Source organism: Mesoplodon densirostris, chromosome 11 (genome assembly GCF_025265405.1).
Source record: "Mesoplodon densirostris isolate mMesDen1 chromosome 11, mMesDen1 primary haplotype, whole genome shotgun sequence".
In the NCBI taxonomy this organism is placed as follows: domain Eukaryota; kingdom Metazoa; phylum Chordata; class Mammalia; order Artiodactyla; family Ziphiidae; genus Mesoplodon; species Mesoplodon densirostris.
Window position 1 is genome coordinate 47275356 of NC_082671.1, and position 18735 is coordinate 47294090.

The following is an 18735-nucleotide window of genomic DNA, read 5'->3' on the forward strand; positions in this document are numbered from 1 at the left end:
CCTGGCTTGGGCCTGGGGTGCCCCAAGAAGCACAGGTGTGCCCCTGGGAGACCCGAGGCTTTGACCTTCCCGGAAACAAGGCATGACTCCAACTCCAACTCAACGTTATAGAAACTCTTTATTATTAGACAAAAATAGACTCTTTTTTAGCCCCCTTTTCATGTGATCCTACTCTGATCTCTCTGCTCAGAGGGGAGGCAGAGGAGGGAGTGCCTTGCTCCCCACACTCTCCCCTCTCCCTGCCATGCTGGGACCTGCAGCTGGGTGGAGCTAGCAGGGCCCGTCTCCGCCGGCGCTGATGTCCTCGCGCAGGTAGGGCCATCCCCATCTCCTCCAGGCCCCACTGCTGATGCCTCCTCACCCTTCACACACCCATCTCTGCCATCTGCTTACATGCAAGGTCATCTCATGGGCCCGTCCACTTTGCTTAGCAGGCTGGGGGCGGGGAAGGAGAGCAGTGTCCCAGGCCGGTGTCCGCTCCCCGTTCCTAGGGGAGGGGCTGGGTCCCGGGTCTCCTGGGTCCAGGCCAGGGGAAGTGAGGGCTGTGGGGTGCTGAGAGGGGCGCAGTGTCGACGTGGGCTCGGAGCTTGTGGCCTTCCTTCATTTTCTCTGGCCCAGCAGAACTTTGGTGATGAAGGTGACAATGGCGCCTGCAGGCTGATCTGGGTCAAGCTCTGCAAAGAGGTGACACACATTCTCCCAGGGGCTTCCCGGCTTCTTGGCCACGAAACCAAAGATCCTGGGGGTACAAAGGCAGGATGGGGAGGGCTCAGCATCCCTTCCACAGGGACTGCCACGCCAGGGTTGGGGAGGAAGGAGGTGCCTCGATGCCACGCCAGTGCCATGCCAGTGCCACGCCCGTGCCATGCCATGCCATGCCAGGGAGGGGCGACTGCACTCCCAGGGAGGCTTACTTGGAGGTGGTCCCATCCGGGTTGGTCCATCTGCAGAAGGAGAAGAACTGTGAAGGGATGCACCCGGGGAATAGCTACCAACGGAAGAGCTGGGCTGGGGACTGGGAGGCAAAAGGGCTGGGAGGGAGAGGGTCACCTCCGGTCCTGAGGGTCAGTGCTGGCGAAGGTGATGCTGTTCACTGGATAATGGCGGCGAAAGAAGAGCCTGTGAGGAGGAGGGTGGGGAAAGTCACCCGGAAATCGGGGCCCCGGGGCCTGCGCCCCCCCCCGGGGGGCCTGGCACGCACACTCACTTCCTCTGGTTGTCTGTCAGCGTGATGCCCTGGGCTGAGACCTTGAAGTGGACAATGGCTGGCGTGGGGCGGGGGCTGCAGCTCAGAGCTGCGGAGCTGGCCCGCGCCACCGCTTGGGGGCCTGTCAGCGACTCCGTCTCCACTGAGGTCAGGTAGAGCACACTGCAGGCTGGGGGGGCGGGGGGTTGGAGGGAGCAGCGGCTCTGCCTGCCCCCAGGTCTATCTTCCCTCGATCCCCCCACCCCACCGGTCTCGCACTTTGCCCAGCTAGTGCGCTTGGGATGCGTGTCACACAGGTAACCTGTTAAAAAGGCAGATTCTGTGACTCCCCAAGATCCACAGTCAGAGGTGCTGGAAAGAGGCCTGAGAATCTGTGTTCTAACAAGCCCCCTCGCCGCAGAGCCTAGACCAAGGACTCCCTCTCCCACTGTGCCTACAGATGTAGGGCTCCCCCTGCCCTCATGGGTTAGATGCATCCGTCAGGGCCCACCCACCCACCTCAAGGCCTTTCAGTGCCCCATGTATCAGCAACGGCCCCCTTGGTGCCCAGGGCGGGGGAAAGGATGGAGAGGCCCGTACCGGCTCCCTGACGTAGGAGGTCTGCCGCTGTGCTCATGTTGGTGGGCACTGGGGCCTCTGGGGCCTCCTCCAGAGGATCTGAGGGAAACGGGGGTCAGCGGGGAGTGGCAGTGCTGGGAGCTGGAGGGCACCCTCTGCCGTCCCCGAGGGAAGGCAGGCAGGCAGGCGGGAAGCCAGGGCCTGGGATTCTGCCTTTGGCTGCAGTGGGTGGGGAGAGGTGGGAGAACAGATGACCGGACACCCACCTTTGCTGGGAATGCGCAGGCAGCAGGGCAGGGACAGCGGGGAGATGGAGTGCTGGGAGACCAGGGCCGACAGGCTGCCTGCAGGGGAGAGGCGAGCGGGGTCTCGAGGCACCCGGAGATACCCGCAGTCTACCTCCTCTTGGCCTCCCTGGACCAGCCCAGTGCAGCCTTCCCAGCCCCCGCTTCTCACCAAAGTAGGGCTCGCTGGGGCAGCCCTTGATCTTCACCCCTTTGGGCCCAGTCTCAATGAGAAAATGGCGGACCAGCTGTTCCAAGGGGTCCCCTGAGTGGAGGGGAGGGGAGGGGAGAGGAAGGCTTCATCAGATTCCAGGTTCTGCTTCTCGCCTGATGGAATTCTTTCCTGAGCAGGAGAGGACACTTGCTCCCTCTCCCCACTAAGAAGTGACATGGCCCACCCTGCCTTGTCTGGCCTCTGGTACCTCCCCACACCCCACTCCCCGTTTCCCTCATGTTTGGCCATTCTGTACCTTTCCAGGGCTGGGCGCTGGGTGGGGGCGTGGCCACCTTAAGAGCCAGCCCATAGGCTCCTTGGAATGAATGACTGTCCCTGATCAAGAAGGCCCCAGGGTCCTTGTCCTTCAGCAGGGCAATGGCTGCAGGAGGTGGGAGAAGTCTTCTCAGAGGCTGACTGAGCCCCAAGGAGCCCCTCCGCTCTGCTGCCCAAGTTCCCCAGGCCTCTGGCCCTAACAGCTGCGGCGACAGCACCCGGGACGCCACTGGGGAGTCAGCGCACAGAGCGCTGACAGTGTTAGACCTCCTTGGGCCCGAAGCCCAGAATCACCAGCTAGAGAGGGGCTCGGCCCAGAGGAGGCCCGCTGAGACGGGGAAGAGGCACCGACTGGAAGGATGGGCTCCAAAGCCGAGCCAGAGCCCTGGACAGGGGTGGGCGCAGGCTGGCTTCTCACCTTGGTCACGGGACAGGTGTGGCTTATACCAGAACTTGGACGTATCCTGGACAAACTTGACGTTGCTCTGGCTCTCTTGCATAGGGGGTTCTAGGACAGGGAGGGACTGAGCTTGGCCTCAGGGCTCCCCAGTCCCCATGCCATGCCCCTCCCTGGGAAAAAGGGTTCTCCCGAGGTGGCCCCAGCCACCTGAAGGCCTTTATACCTGGGGGTTGGGGGGCATTATCCGGAAGCAGAGGTGCAAAGGTGACATGGTGACTCGTGCCTCTGGCTGGTGGCGATGCCTGCTCTGGGCCCCAGGGTCCCGGCTGTTGCCCAGGCCCCAGCAGGTGGCGCTTCTCGGGAAGTGGGGGCTGGGTGGGGCCACTGATGTCAAAAGATGCAGCCAGAGGGAAGGCGGGTACGGGTGAGCTCCGCGGCGGCGGCTCTGGGCTGGGCACAAGCCAGGGCATCTGAGTAGGCACAGGGGTGAGGGGGGACCCGTCCGGGCTGTCCGGGGAGTCTCGAAGGCCCTGCCAGGGGGCGTGGCGGAGGCCGGGCAGGGTGGTGGGTACAGGGCCCCTTGGACTGGCGCTGTCCGAACGGCCCCCCGGGCTCCTCTCCTGAGGCCAGTCGTTGGGTGAGCTGGGCGGGGAGGCTGAGGAGAAGGGACCAGGGGCCGGAGGCTCAGGCCCACTTCTTGCTGGCAGCTCTGGAGCTCTTTCAGCCCCTCCCTGGGAAGCAGGTGGCAAGGCCTCTCCGGGACTCAGTCTCTGAGTGGGCGCCAAGGTGGGGGACCTAGTGTCCTGCCGTCGGGCGCTGCGGGGTGCGAGGGCGGGTGGTTAGTAGAGCCACAGAACCCCGTGAGAGCTGCCCCCACCCCAGGCTTCAGGGTCTGCCCGGACCAGGAGGCGCCTGAGCTGCCCAGCCCCTCTGGGTACCTCTCCTTGCCCTGGACTGGGCTGCTGGTGTGCAGGGGCGTGGAGGGACCGGATAGCTCAGAAGAGGCACTGCACTGGGCATCTCGGGGAGACCGAGGCAGGGTGCTGTGCCCGCTGGGACTCTCCCTCCAGGACACTGGCTCCGGCGACTCTGCAGGGAAGGTGAGAGGAGGGGCTGTGAGCCAGGAAGAGCCCCTTCTGTCTGGCTTAGCTCTTTCTCACTCTGTGCCTTCCCCCACCATCTTCCAGAGCCCTCCTCTGCCCTGGGCACTCCCCATCCCAGTGCCCTCACCTGCAGATGCCAAGGGTCCTGCTGGGGCCAGGTGCCCGGGCGGCAGATACCTGTCCCCTCCCTCCTCTGCAGGGATCTCGTAGCTGAGGTTCCTGGATTGCGGGTAGGGTGGACTGCCAGGGGAAATGGAGCCAGCCCGGGGGGAGTGGGCACCAGAGCTGGGATACCTTCTGCCCTCGCCTGGAGACCCGCAGCTGTGAGGCGCCCGGCCATACGCTGGGCAGTAACTGGGAACCGCTCCTCCATAGCCGTATGTCACCAGGGCAGGGTACCCTGGATGCCCATACCTGCCTTCGGGGCACATGGCGTAGGAGCAGCCCTCATGCCCTTCCTCGCCTGCCTTGGGTGGCTTCAGGCAGCTGTAGTCAGGCACTGGGGCATGGTGGTGCCCGCAGGCAGGCACCAGCAGGGGCAGCGGGTGCCCAGGTCGCACCGGGTGCAGGAGGGGCTTGCCAGCCTCATTCGCCCACCCCTCTCCAGCCTCCCTCTCCAGGCGCAGCCCATAGAGGGCTGCCGTGGGCAGCGCTAGCTTCTCCTCACAGGCGGGGCATGAGCACAGGGCAGGCAGCCCAGGGTCCTCCAGGATCACCACCTCCCGGTAGCCTGGGGCGCGGTAGCCAAAGTCCCCGTTGGTCGGTTTCCCCAGCTCAGGCGGGTAGGGGTACGGCCCCTCGGACAGTGATCGGCAGAGGCGCCTCTTCTCCACGGAGGCCTCAGCATAGCCCTGTGGGGGCCCCTCGTAGGCCCCGTAGGCCAGCCGCCTCCTCTCCAGGGTCCCCTCTGGCCGGTAGTAGCCCCCATTGGGGACCCCGCAGGGCTCCCGGTAGCCCTGGCGGCAGGAGCAGTGGCGGCTGAGGCCAGGCCTGTGTCCCGAATACATTCCAAGGCGGGGGCCTCCGCCCGCCGGGGGCTGCTCTTCATCATCGAGGATGGCCGTCTCACGCCCAGCTCCCCGGCCCCCGGCGGCCACGCCACAGCCCCCCAGGAGGCGCTCCAGCTCCCGCCGCTCGGCAGCTGTCGGCGGTGGCCGGCCAGGGGACTCAGCGGCTGGCTCTGTGGTCAGCGTGGACGAATGGCCAGAATCGCTGCTGACAGAGAGCAGCGGGGGCGGGGGCGGCTCCGGAGAGGGCGCCGGCGGGGTCTGGCGGGGGGCCCGCTGCACCTGGGCGTAAGGACTGCCATCCAGGGGTCCCCGGGTATGGGTGACGGAGTCTGGATGGGGAGAGGATCCGGGAGGGAGGGCAAGCAGGCAAAATGGGGAGAGAGAGAGAGAGCGTGTGTTAACAGGGGACAGCGCAGGAGACCCCAGCTCAGGGGGCGTCTCTTGGGAAGGGTGTCTGCCTGGGGAGGGAAGAGTGTGCCCCCCAAAACTCCACCTCCTGCCACCCCACGCCCCACACACCATCCACACTGTCCTCGTGGTGCAGGTTGAAGTTCTCATAGGAGTCCCAGCGCACGGCAGGCTCTGCTGTGTTGTAGTCAACAGAGACCGAGGGCTCATTCCGTGGGGTGCTGCCTACGGAAGGGCACCCGGGGGTGAGGAGCGGGGAGGGACGGCACCCCCCGCCCCCCCGCCGGGGCCAGGGCTGGCTCTCACCTTTGATCTTCTCTGGGCTGGAGGAGAAGACGAACTCCACCGAGGCTTGGAAGGGGAACCTCTCGTCTGCGGGGAGTGGACGGTAAGAAGCCAGGCGCCCGCCCACCCGCCCTCCCTTGGGCTCCAGCCCCCACGCCACTTGTCTCCAACTCACCGGTCCAGGCCTCGTCCAGCTGGTCCTTGGGGAAGGTGAGCCGTGGTCCATGGATGGTACACGTGTGGAACTGGATTCGGAACACGAGGGTCCGGTCAGTCCCCCGGCTACCCCTGTGATAGCACGTCACCTGGGTGAGGGGAGGGAGACCGGCGTTCAGGCCCTCGTGTCCACTCACGTCTCCTCGGTGCTTCCACCCTGGGGACTATCTGGCCACGGCTCTGCCTTGCCTGAACCCCAAGGTGACCTCCCCATCAGGAGGACGCCCTCTTTGCCCTCCCATCGGCCTCGAATCGATGGCTCACCAGAGACTGTGCGGCTGGCGGCTTGTACCACCGCCCCTCACCCCACCCCCAGGACTCTCCCTGTCGCTAAGGCCCCCTCACCATGACATCGCCTTTGAGGAGGAGAGCTGGCTCCAGGCTGATGCAAAGCTGTGGGGGACCAGGGCCTGCAACATGACTGGGGAAGAGAGAGGACAGAGGTGAATCAGGGGCACTCGGGTGTACGGGTGGCTGTGAAGAGTCAGGAGGGAGTTGGGAGATTGGAGACTGAGCACTGCCTTAGTGAGAGCCCTGTAAGCATCAGCCTCCCCATCTACAAAACGGATTCTGTGATGCTATTAGTTTGTGGGTGCAGTGGCTGGAGCTGAAGGCCCAGCTGTCTGGGGAGGCTGGAGAAACAGGGACTGAGGGAGCAGGGAAGCAGGGGCCTGGGAAGAGAGCACTCACTAGATTCCAGATGTGTAGACAAGCTGCATGGACTGGTAGATCTTGAGGAAGGGCTGGAAACCTGGAGGGGCAAGAAGGAGAAGGCACGTGAGGGGTGCTGAGTGGAGGGGGTGGGGGACAGCCCGCTCCCTGGAGTACATTCCAAGCAGACTCACCCGTGCCAGGTTCAAAGGCTGGCAGCATGGGCACGAGCACGTAGTGCAGGAAGAGAGGGCTGCTGTTCATTCTGATGGAGCCGGACAGCAGACCACTGAAGTAGCTGATATAGCTGGTGCGGGGGCGTCGAGGAGGACGTAAGCCCCTTCCTCGGGAGATCCCCTGGTGTCATCTCAACTACGAACGCTGCCCCAGCCACCTTCTCCTCGGCGCTTCCCTCCCACCTTCCAGCTCAACAGAGATTTCTTCCTTGCATCTAACCTCCATCCTTCTTGCTGCCTCCGAGGTTTTGTTCTTGCTGTTCCCTCTGTCTAGAATGCTCTTCCCCCAGATCTCTGCCTCTCGTTATATAGCGGTGGGCCCTGACCGTCCGGTGAGTCTCCGTTCATCACGAGCCTCAGCTTTATTTTTTGTATAGATAGCACCTGTCATCATCCAAAACGACCTTGTCTCCTTATTCACAGGTTTATTGCCGTCTACCCCACTAGCATGTAAATAAGCCCCACGAGAGCAGGGACCCTGTGCTTGTTCTGCATTCTCAGCACTTGGCACAATCCCAAGCACACAGGAGGTGCTCCAGGAAGGTGTGCGGCATGAATGAGAGAAGCTCGGCCTTGGTAGCCACGGAGAGAACTGCTCCTCTGGCCCATCCCCACCTAGGCTGCTCACCGGCGCTGGGAGGGCTGCAGCTCCGAGGCCACCTTGTCCTCACAGAACTTCCGCATGGTGAGGGTAGCCAGCGCCTGGTCCGCCCTGGGGAGAGTGGGACCAGTGTGGGGTCTTAGGGGCTGGTCTCCAACCTGGTCTCCCATCCCTAAGCCCCAGGGGAGGGAAGAGAGGTGCGATTTCCCCCAAGTCTAGAGGAGGCCCAGAGTGGTGGTGAAGAGAACTAGAAACCCCAGTCACTTTACTAGTTGTTGGACCTCGGGCAATTGTTCCCTGAGTTTTAGTTTCTTCCTCTGTAAAATGGGACAATAAGACCATGTTATGGGTTGAATTGTGTCCCCGCAAAAGATATGTACCTCAGAATGTGACCTTATTTGGAAATAGGGTCGTTGCAGATGTAATTAGTTATGATGTTATACTGGAGTAGGATGAGCCCTTAATCCAATATGATTGGTGTCCTTAGAAGAAGAGAAGAAGAGACACAGACACACAGACACACAGGAAGAAGGCCATGTGACAACAAAGGCAGAGGTTGGAGTGATGCATCCTCAAGCCAAGGAACACCAAGGACTGCTGGCCAGCCCCAGGAGCTAGGAAGAGGCCAGGAAGGTCCCTACCCAGAGTCTCAGTGGGAGTGTGGCCCTGCTGACACCTCAGATTTTAGACTTGTAGCCCCCAGAACTGAGGCAACAGGTTTCTGTGGTCTCAAGCCACTTAGTTTGTGGCACTTTGTTACAGCAGCCCTAGGAAAACTGTGGTGAAGTACAAGTGAGAAAAAGGAGGTGGAAAGGTCAAGTTTAGAGTAAATGGCTCTTCTGAACACTGAGGTGGGCTTCAGAGGAGATGGACTCGTCAAGGGCCAGCTGGAGGAAGGGTCACTGGGGAAGGGGGCGCTCGGGGTCGGGGAGCCTTACCCTGCAGAGATCTTGCTGTAGTGCATGTAGGCAGAGACGATGACCCCGAGCTTGCCCTTGCTCCCCTAAGGACAAAGAGACAGGGATGCAGGGCTTGCTGGGGGCCCTGGCTGAGGGCACCCCAGCCCTGCGAACCCATGCTCCCAGCTCACCTTGCAGTACAGTACGACCACATGCTGCGGGTCAGCACTGAGCCACGTCTCCATGGCTTTGCAGATGGAGCACAGCTTGTCCAGTGGGGGCGCGTGCAGCTCAGGCCAGCCAAAGTCCTGGACCTGAGGGGTGCAGGAATGGGACTGGGGCTGGTGGCCACCAAAGAAGAGGTGGGTGGGGGTGGAAGAGGGGCCTGGAGACAAGGTCAGGGGCCTGTTGGCTGTGTCCATGGCAGCTTCAACACTTCCCTCACCTGGACAATGGGCTGATACCTGCTGCACCATGCTTTGGGGTGTCCCAAGTGACGTGTCATATGGGAAAGTGCTTCAGAGTGAAGCAGATGGCAATTGCTACTATTAATACCGAGGAGGCAGGGGGTGATGGCTTTAATCCCCTCCTACCTTGGGGTTTAGGCGGGTCAGGTCGTGTCTTTTCTCTGAAAGGTTGAAGAGCTGCAAGTAAAGAGGGGGCATTAGGCGAAGTGACCCCAGGCAGCGAGGCGCGGTGATGCGTGGAGGTGGTATTGCCCGCTGTGACCCTAAGGAAGGGTCTTTCTCCAAAATGAGGAGGTCGCTAAGGCCCAACCTAGCTCGTACAGCCCAGTCGGCGTTCCAGGTTTGCGCCCGGGCCCCGCCCACACGGGGCTCCGCCCCCGCGGCGTGACGTCAGGGAGGGGCCTGGACCTCCCAGCCCTGTCGTTGGCTGACTGAGGCAGGTCCCGCCCCTCACCAGGTACTTGTCGCGGTGCTTGGATTGCAGCACGTGAGCCAGCTCGCGCAGGTGGCCCCGGTGTCGCTGTTCGTCGGGCCGCGCGGGGAAGGCGGCGGCCAGGATCCGCTCCGTCACGTAGGTGAGGTCCAAGTCCCAGCGGCGCTCCATGAGAGGATCCAGGCTGAAGCTCCTGGGGAGGAGGCGAAGTCTGTGTTAGGAACAGGGCGGACAGTGGGGGTGGGGCGGGTACCGGAGGCTGGTGTGAAGGAAGGGTGTTTGGCTGACTACAGGTGAGGTCTCCTGGGTCCTGAGAGTGGGTGGGACCAGCTGGGGGGCGGCGCTGGCCTGGAGAGCTTTGTTGGGGGGGCCCTGCTCTGGGGTGAGGTGTGAGGCCAGCGGAAGGGGCTCATATGGGACCACACCCCACGCCCTCACTTACCGGGGCAGAGTGCTGCGTTGCTTTGAGTAGTTCAGAGACTTGGTGGATCCCTGGTGGATGAGATGAGACTTTGCACACGTCTTTTGTGCCCCTCACTCTAGGCTCCCCACTCCAGAGTTCCATGAACTTTTGCCTCAGAAGAAACCTAGGTCCTTAGTCCCAGAGCTACCTGCTTCCGCCCCCCTCCTCCAGCATCACCTTACCAGGTGCTCTATGCGCCTCACAGGGGCCGTGTTTCTCCGCTAGAGGGAGATGGGGGAGGAAAAGGGAGTGGTTAGGGAAGGGGCAAGGACCAGCTGGTGTCCCTGTGAGGGATGTACTGGGGCGGGGGGCGGGGGGAGTCCTAGCCCCCAGCAGGCCCAAGAGGACGAGAGCAGAGGGCTCAAATGTTTTCCCACTGCCTCAGGGTGACCGCTCTCCACGTTAGTCCATTCAAGGTAACCTCCTGGGGGCCCTCTCTGTGGCCGCCAGACCTCTGGACACCGCCGCAGCCAGGTTCCTTGCCTCGGTCACCCCATCCCAGAGCATACTCACCAGCTCCGTGGGAGGCAAGGCCTGACAGGACGAAGTCACCTGGAAGGAGACGGGAGTGAGGAGCTGAGCTGCTGGTGAAATGGGCTTTCCCGGGCTTAAGGATGGGGCCACCCCTCAGCTTCAGCAAGAAGGTGGAGGGGCTGTCAGCAGATGGGCGCAGGCTGCAACTGAGGTTCCTCTATTTAAGGGAGCCTCCCCTCTGGCCTCTCGGTCCCCCACCCCTGGGCCCCCCACTTGTTACTCTTGGCTTCCAGCCCCCTGCCCACACAGACCCCCATTCATCCAGCTGCAGGGCAGGAGTTATATATAGAGCCATGCAGGCAGGCCACGGCCAGGGACGGACACTGGCCTCTTTCACTGGGAGACCCCGCCCCTGGGCACACAGCTCCCCAAAGCCAGCTCCAAGGCCCTAGGACCCCTCACACTGCAGGAGGAGGACCAGGGCACCTCCCCAGAGATGCGGCTGTCTCAGGTTCCCAGTGGACAGTGGGTGCTATCTACACCTTGCACCTTCTGCCCAGCCTTTCCAGGGCCTAGGACAAGACCCACTCAGGCATCCTGAGGACCCTTCCCCAGAAGGAAGGCACAGCCCATCCGGCTGCCAGTCTCCGAAATCCTGCTCTGACACCCACCCACCCCACCCTTCCTCCTCCTCGTTCTCCTCCTCTTCCCCACCCCCCATCCACTCGCCAGCTGCAGCCTGGGCACCGCACCAAGACAAACGCTGCGCTGTCGCTGTCTGCGCTGCCTGGGCCAGCCCTCCAGGGGGTGGAGTAGGGTGGTTCTTAAAGGGCCCAGTACAGTACCCTCTCCCACCCAGCAGGGGTTCCCCAGTGATGAGAAGGGTAGAGGGTTGATGCCAGTGTGGTCAGAGAAACCTGTTTCAGAGGAGGAAGGGACCCCAGTCCCCCTCCCCGCAGCAGGTACCCACCTTTGCTTCACATTTTCTGTGTGCCGCCACCTTGCAGACTAGAGGGGATGGAGGGGAGGAGAGGGGTTAGCAGGGGCCCACTGGGGCAGTGGCAGGGGTGGCCCTCTCCCATCTCCCCAGGCCCTGGAACTAGACCTTGGGACTTCCAGGACTCCGGCTGTACTGAGCTGGCTGGAGTGGGGGAGCAGGGGCAGAGTTCAAGGGAAGCGCATGGCAGTGGTGCACTACTGCCCAGGCCAGGGAGGGTGGGAGCCAGGGGTAATGTTCTAGGGGGGGTGCGGGTGAAGAGGAAGCAAGGGAGGAAAGCCTCCAGTCTCAGGTGACGTGGGAAGGTGACTTAGAGTACTGGGTCTCCTGGGGTGCTGGGGGAGCAAGGGCTGTTTGGAGGGGACGCAGTTCCTCTTGGCTCCCACGTGGCCCAGCCCAGGGGCAACACACGCAGTACGGGTTCTGTTCTGCGGTCTGCCTGCTGGGGTTGTGCAACCCAGTGGTGCTGGGTGATGCTCGCAGAGTCACAGCGTAGGGCAGGGCACCTCACCTCGGCACGAGACGCCCGTCCCATCGATGGTCACCTTACACACTGCACAGACGGGTGGTTTCTTCCGGAAAGCCTTCTCCCGGAAGCTATGTGGCTCAGCTTTCCTAGGCTAGGTGGAGGGACAGACAGGTGTCAGCTCCCACGGGCCCATCTCCAGGACCGGGCCGGGGCCTGAGCACTGCACAGTTTCTCTTCTTCCATCCCAATAAAGCCCCCAAACTCGTAGAACGCACTTGGCCACAGCTGTTTCCGGGCAGTTGTAGGGCTTGTCCTAGACAGTGCATAGAACCTGGCCCCTTGCGTCACCCTAGCTGGGTCAGCTCCTCCCCAAGGGATCACTTAGGCCCCTCACGTGGCCCTGGTGTGTGATACCCTTGCGGTCACTGCCACCCAAGCCCTAGAGCTTCCGTCCTGGTGTGGGGGGATGGCGCTCCCTGACTCCGCTATGAAGACAACCCGTTCTCCTCCCATCTTGCCCTCCCCAGCTGGAGGCTTCGGTAGAGAGTGAGCAGGGAGGGGGTCAGACATGAATGTACGGTGTCAGTCACACAGCACCCAGACTGACCCGGCAGGAGGGCCTCAGCCAGGCCTGCTCCCCTGGTCCCGATGTCCCAGTCCTCCAGGCGGCTGACACGCCCTCCTCCCCCTACTGTCAGAACAACATGTTTACTCATTGTGCACCCAGGCGGCAGGCAGCAGTTGTGTAAGGAGGGGGCCGTAATGCTCAGAGGGAGAGGCAGATGGAGGCATGACTTGGAAATACTTCGCTGCCTTACTGCTCTGGGATGTAGTAAGCACCCCGTCACTTGAGGAGGTTCAAGTGGGATTCCAGCGTTGGAGGGGGAGAGGGTGGAGCAGATGCTCTGAGGCCCCTCCCCACCCAGAGTGCAGTGAGCCAGGAGGCTGGGATGCCCCCTATGGCCCAGGCCTACCTCGTCCCATCCCTCCCATCCTCTGGGGACCATTTGCTTCCTTGCCTCTTCTCTCTTCTACCTATTTTTCTCCTCCTCTGGCGTTCAAGTTCCTGCCTCCCTCCCCCATAGTATTGTCTCATGTTGCCCTGAGATGCTTCTTTTGGGGTGAGGCTGAGAAAATGTGGGGAAAGGCAGTGATGGGGCCTCCAGGCCCCTCAGCCTGGGGATGCAGGCAGCACCTCTGGTCTCTTGGCTGTCCCTGAAGCTTCTGGATTAAACCCAACTTGAACTCTTCTGGGCTGGACTAACTCTCCCAGACCCACTGGGAAACTTGGGTGCATTTTGGCATTAATGGCACACACAGATGATATCAGTGGAAAGCAAATCAACCCCCGCTTGTCTAAAGCACTCCTGAGACCTGGCTGCCTCCCTCCCTCCCTCCCTCCCTCCCTCCCTTCGCCACCCCCATCCCATCTCCCACAAATTTCTCAGCTTAGGGACGTCCTCTCTGGGGTTCCAGAATAGTACCCAGGAAGGTCCTATAATGATGTATACCTGCCTGGGTGCAGGGCTGGCCTGGGCTAGGGCAGGGAATGTGTCAGGGGAGCTGAAAGGGACACCAGGTTTTGCTCTAACCCTAACGTCTGCTGCTCACGCCACAGCCAGACCTGGCCACTCCAAAGGGAGACAGTAACGAGGGGATGCGAGGGGATGCGGGACAAGGGGAGAAGGCTGAGGAAGCCGAAACTGGGAAGGGGGTCTGGCCTGAGTCCTGGCCCCCTCCCCCACTGCCCACACCTCCACCCCTGCCCCTCCTCTGCCCAGCCAATGGGCACTCCTACCCTGTTGGTGGCCCGGCTGCTGTCCCTCCTCCCCAGGGCTCTGAGCAGCCTCTCCACTGGGCCGCTGGACTTCATGGTGTCCGGCTGCCTGGGGTGCCCGCCGTGGGGCCCGAACAATGCTGGGGCCTGGCCCGGGGCTTCCTGGAAGCGGCCTGGCGGAGGCAGCCACTTCCCCTGGGTGGAGAGTAGGCTGTCTGGCTGGTGTGAGGAGAAGCCCAGCCCTGGAAGTGGAGGGGAGTGCAGGCGGGAAGGGGGCAGGTCGCTGCTCCAGGAAGTGGGGGCGGGTGGGGGGGGTAGGAAGTGGGGGAGGCCAGGAGATCAGATTCCCAGGATCTACCCTGCTGGGAGTGTCAGCCCAGGATCTTTTGCCCTCAACCCACCCTGCTCTGGAGCTGCCCCATGCCCAGGGATCTGCCCTATCCAGGGATCTGTAGGACCCTGAGATCCAGCCCCCAGTGGGGCGGGGCAGGGGCGGGGTGGGAATTTAGGTCTCAGGGCCGGGCTCAAGGGCCAGCGGGGAACACCGCGTCCCAGCCAGGCCAGCCTCCCGGCCTGAACTCTCAGGCTCTCTGGGGACTTCTGGTGGGGGAAGTGGGAGCTGGGAATTGTGACCCCAGCCAGCTCAGGACTGAAGTGCATCTTGAGGGTCAGGGAGAATGGGACTGAGGGCCAGCTTCCTGCCTCAGTTTCACCAGTTGTGAAGAAATAGGAAAAGGAGAACGTGCACTGGCCCCCTGCCCCCACCACCTACACTGGAAGGTCAGATTCCAGCCGGAGTCTGCTCTGCGCACAGGAGCGAGCCATCCTCCTGCCCCAGCCCGAGGCATTTGGGGTCCTTCTCCTGAGAGCTCCCCAGCCGCTCTGCTCCTGACACAGGCCCCTACTCACCTATTCCCTGGCTGGTTTCTCTCAGGTCCCTAGCTCTTTTGAGCCTTGCCACCCCAAGCTCTAGGTCTGGGCCCCCTCCCCGCCCCCCGAGCCTGAACGCTACCTTCATGGCTCTCCCAGCTCCGTTCTCCTTCCTCAGCAGCTGTCCCAGGGCCCGAGGACCGGACAGGAGGCCCCCCTCCCAACACATACTCCACGCCCCTCCGCGGGCCTCCTGCCTCCCTCCTGGGAATGCGGCCAGCTTCCTGTCCCGGAAGTTAAGGGAAGGAGGTGGATTGGGGCCTTGGAAAGGATGGGGTGGGGAGTAATCTTCCGAAAGTATAAGGGGTTAATAGCCTGGGGGTCCTCAGCCCCAAGCCTTGGACAGCAGCTCCCCAGAGCAGTCCAGTGGAACAGTCCAGTGGCTTGAAAGAATGTGCAAATGTGCGTGCCCCGCCCCCATTTGCAGCGTATTACTGAATGTCCCAGGGCTCTGGAAGCTCCCCCAGCTCTGGCTTCTCCCACCAGGTCCTTAACCTTCCCTCTCCCTCCCCCAAGCCCATTCTGGGTTGGTCTAACCCTGCCACTGCGCTGCTGCTGGGATGAGCCCACTCAGGACACTTCCTTGGGCTGCCTGGACTGGGCCTACCCTGAGGCTTCTCCCTTGAAGCTCTAATTCTTGCAGGTCAGGAAGTCTGCCCTCAGGGTACCTTAGCCAGAGGGAGGCCTAGCCTGTAACCGGAGAGGGGCACTGGCTCTGCAACACACTCCCACCCCACGAGCCCTGGCTGGGTCCCAGGACATTCCAGGCCCCTGGCCAGTGTGGGCAACCGGGCCTGGCCTGGTCCAGTCCCCAGCCCTGCTGGGAGCAGGAGAGGTGCTGTGGTAGTGGTGGGATGGCCCTTCTCCCCTCCTATTACAGTTACCCAGACCAGGACCCCTCCAGCAGGCTTCTCTCTACTCCTGCTGCCTCCCGAGAGGCTGAAAGTCCCCTCACCTGGCAACAGGTCCCCAAACCTTCTCTGACCCTCGCTCTTGTCGTCGTGGGTGGCTCACTAGCCCCCGTGTTGGGTGGCCAGGGAAGCATGGCTTTGAGTCCCTCCCCACCCTGTGGAGCACCTCTTAAGTGAGATGGGATGGGAGAGCGCTGAGCCTTCAGGCAGTGCTGAGAGGAAAAGCAGCTCGCTGGGGCAGGCCTGGGAAGGCCAGGCCAGACCCCTGGGACCCTCACCCTCCTCCTGTCTGGAACTTTCCAGAGCCCGTCAGTCTCTCCCCCAGCCTGGCCCCCTCTTACTCCCAAGCCCTGGGTTTGTTTGGAGAAACCCCTCCACCCAACACTCCCCCTTCCTGGAAATAGCTGTGGTTGGATGAGCGGCTGGGAGCCCAGCCGCGAGGAGGGGTGAGGCCCAGGGAAGGAGACAGGGAGGGAAGGTGGAGTGTGCGAGTGTGCCCAGGGTGACCTGGAGAATTGACGATGGAAGCCGAATCTGCCTCGGTTTCCCCAGATGTGAAGTAAAATAGCAAAACCCTGACTCGCACTCTCCCCGGCCAGGTCCCGCCCAGGTCCCGGGCCTGCAGGGGCGGCGTGTGCGCCCGGGACGCGCGAAGGCGAGACTGCCGGGCCGGGGAGTGACCGTTGGCCGGCCCCGCCCCCTGGTCACCTTTCCGGCCTCCGGGCCCCGCCCGCTGCCGCCCCCGGCCCCGCGGCTCCCGATCCCCGGCCCAGCGCGCCCGCCCCGCTCCCCGCGCCCACTCGCCCCACCCGGTGGCCCCGCGCCCCCTGGCGACCGCCCCCGGCACTGCCCGCCGGGCCGTGACGCACAGGCCGCCGCCCTCCCACCCGGCGCAGCGCGGCCACTCACCTGCGGGGGGCGCCCGGCGGGGCGGGGGCGCGGCGGGGCGGGGCAGCAGCAGGGGGAGCCCCCGGGCCAGCCCATCTCGCCCGGGCCCGCGCCGAGCGGACGCGGAGGAGGCGGAGGAGACGGGGCGGGCGCGCTGCGCTCGCCCCTGCCGCTCCCTGCGCCGCCCTCTCCTCCCTCCCGCGGGCTCCTCTCCCTCCCTCTCTCCCTCCTTCCCGGGCTCCAATCCCCACGTGCCGCCCGCTCCCCGCCCCTCGCCCTTCTCCTTCTTCCTTTTCTCCTCCCCACCTCTGGCGAACCCACGCGCCCAGGAGCTGGGAAGGAGGCATGCGGGGACTGGCAGAGACCCTTGGAGACCGGAAGAGACAGAAATGCGGGGAGAGATTTTGAGAGAGGTGGACGCGGAGAACACAGGGACAGGAAAATCTCAAGAGTCCTGAAGAGACTGACCCAGAGGGACACAGGCAAAAAAACTTACGAGCCAAACAGACGCAGAAGAAAAGGTGGACACAGGTCCAGAAGGCACTAGAAACAAGGGTGCAGAGGACTGCCTCGGCCTTTCTCAGTCCGGCCCCTCCTCCACAGGAGTGCATTTGGGAGTGGGCCTGACCCCGAAATCAGGGGTCACCTGCGGCCTGGCCTAGTGGGGCTAGCGCTACCTACCCACCGGGGCTTCAAACGAAGGCATCTGGTATCACTTCTGTCCCAAGTCGCTGGGCGCACTCCTCTGGTCCTCTGCCACGGGAGACTTCTCGAGTGCCACCTAGTCTGCCCCAAAGGACTCACAGCTGAGGACCTTCAGGTCAAGTTCAACCTCCTAACCCCACGCCTAAGCTGCTCCAGTCAGCCCAAACATCGCCCTGCTTTGGACCTGGACTGTCATTCCTGTTCCCTAGGATAATTTATATTAAAGTCTTCCTCTCATTTAACTCAAGTTCCAGGCTTTCCAGTGGACATGGAAATTTATTCTGTGGTCTAATCTCATTCACTTCTTTTGCAGTGTCTGGATCTGGTACTGGATAGGAACTTCCTGGAGTTGAGTTAATGGGCTGTGGGGCTGGTTCGAGTTGTGCCACCCTCGAGGGGAAGGTAGAGGGAAAGGATGTCTTTCTAGAAGCTCAGTCAATCTATTCCCATTCCCAGGTTCCCCAATGTTCTTTAGCAGTGAGCACTTCCTGAACCTTTCTCCCTTCCTCACCCTCCCCACTGGGTTTTCCATGATGAAAACTGGCCGGGGAGGGGGGCAGGCGGATTCTGAGGAGCCGGTGCCCAGGCCTCAATGCCCAGTGCCTGCTCAAGGCAGCCAGTATCGCCAGCACTAAGGCCTTCTATCCCTCCCTGTCTCCTCTCTCAGCTGGGTCTTTTCTGTGCTCATCTAACCTTTGGCAAAGGCTGAGAAGTCTGGTTCTGATTACGAGGGAGTGGGGCACCTGATTCTAATCTGGCGGCAGGGAAGAGGCTGGGAAGCTGCGGTTGGTGACAATGCAGGTCCCTCAGAGACTGGCATTTGGGAGGGGTAGGTGTGGCTGGGACCGGGGAGCCTTGATCTTACTGCTCTTGACTGAGTTGGTGTCCAATAGGCAGAGATTAGAGCGGCAGGAGTCACTGGGATCTGGAGGAAGGGCCGGGGGATTGGAATGGAGCGGGGGAGGGAGGAGGTAGGGAGGCACTGGGAGAAGGTGAGAGGCCAGAGTCTGGAGAAGACCAGAGCAGAGAGGAGAACCACAGGGATCAGAGGCTACTGGCGAAGGGGCAGGGCTGAAGGTCATTCTGTGTATTTTGGTAAGATTTGATTATGTAATCGAGAAAGCCAAGATATGAAAATTCACTCACTTCTATGGAGCCTAAGTCTACCTCTTTTAAAATCTTGCTCTTTCCAGAGTTCATTAGGGTCTTTGGCTGGGCCCTGGGATGCACGCCAAAGGGTAGGTCTTAGAGGTACCGAAGGAAAGACTGGGACCCAGAGAAAACGTACTTGACTGGATCCCAGGACGATGGGAGGGCTAGAGCGTCACGCTGCCCCTAAGAGGATTTTTTTTTTTTTTTTTTTTTTGGCCACACCGCCCGGCTTGTGGGATCTTAGTTCCCTGACCAGGGATCAAACCCAGCCCCTCAGCAGTGAAAGCCCCAAGTCCTAACCACTGGACCGTCAGGGAATTCTCGCTAAGAGGAACTTCTGAGGTTCCAAGGAATTGGGGGAGGGTCGTAAGATGGGTAGCTGAACTTCCAGGGCAGACTTGATTCCTGCTCTCAATGTGAGGATGGGGGAAGGGGGCTGCAGGGGGGAAGCTGATGAGGAAGGTTGAGAGTGAGAAAATATAAAAGGTGGCTTGGAGGGGGTGAAATTATAATGGGTGGCACGTGGCACATAGGGCCAGCCAGGCATCCTGACTACCAGCTCAGAGCAGAGGGAACTTTAGAAAGGAAGGGGAAAGGGAGGAGAAAACCAGGATCGTGTTAGTGAAGGTGAAACAAGTTGAGGAACACCCTCTGACCCTTCATGCAGGTTTTCTTACCTTAACTACGCAGGGGACAGCCCATCCTGGCACGGAAGGCTGAA

At 62.0% G+C, this 18735-nt stretch overlaps 1 protein-coding gene across 8 annotated transcripts; it reads right to left on the bottom strand.

Moving 5' to 3' along the window:
* Positions 1-101: 101 nt before the first annotated feature.
* Positions 102-16860, bottom strand: TNS2 (tensin 2). 8 transcript variants are annotated; one of them, XM_060111727.1, is made up of 30 exons: positions 14441-14519; positions 13450-13623; positions 11694-11802; positions 11156-11193; positions 10225-10263; positions 9894-9932; positions 9691-9740; positions 9270-9441; positions 8942-8992; positions 8540-8662; positions 8388-8452; positions 7477-7560; positions 6807-6919; positions 6652-6712; positions 6307-6382; positions 5921-6050; positions 5767-5832; positions 5572-5685; positions 4170-5381; positions 3878-4028; positions 3163-3755; positions 2958-3047; positions 2520-2645; positions 2222-2314; positions 2032-2109; positions 1787-1864; positions 1208-1376; positions 1051-1119; positions 915-944; positions 102-739 (listed from the first exon to the last, which is right to left on the bottom strand). In XM_060111727.1, the coding sequence occupies exons 1-30, from the start codon at positions 14444-14446 to the stop codon at positions 601-603; spliced, it is 4338 nt and encodes a 1445-aa protein (XP_059967710.1). In that variant the 5' UTR covers positions 14447-14519; the 3' UTR covers positions 102-600. The 8 variants fall into 8 exon arrangements, with proteins under 8 accessions (XP_059967710.1, XP_059967717.1, XP_059967712.1 ...); XM_060111732.1 differs by having other exon boundaries at positions 681-739; positions 1208-1248; positions 14441-14520; XM_060111731.1 differs by having other exon boundaries at positions 681-739; positions 1202-1248; positions 14441-14520.
* Positions 16861-18735: the final 1875 nt, after the last annotated feature.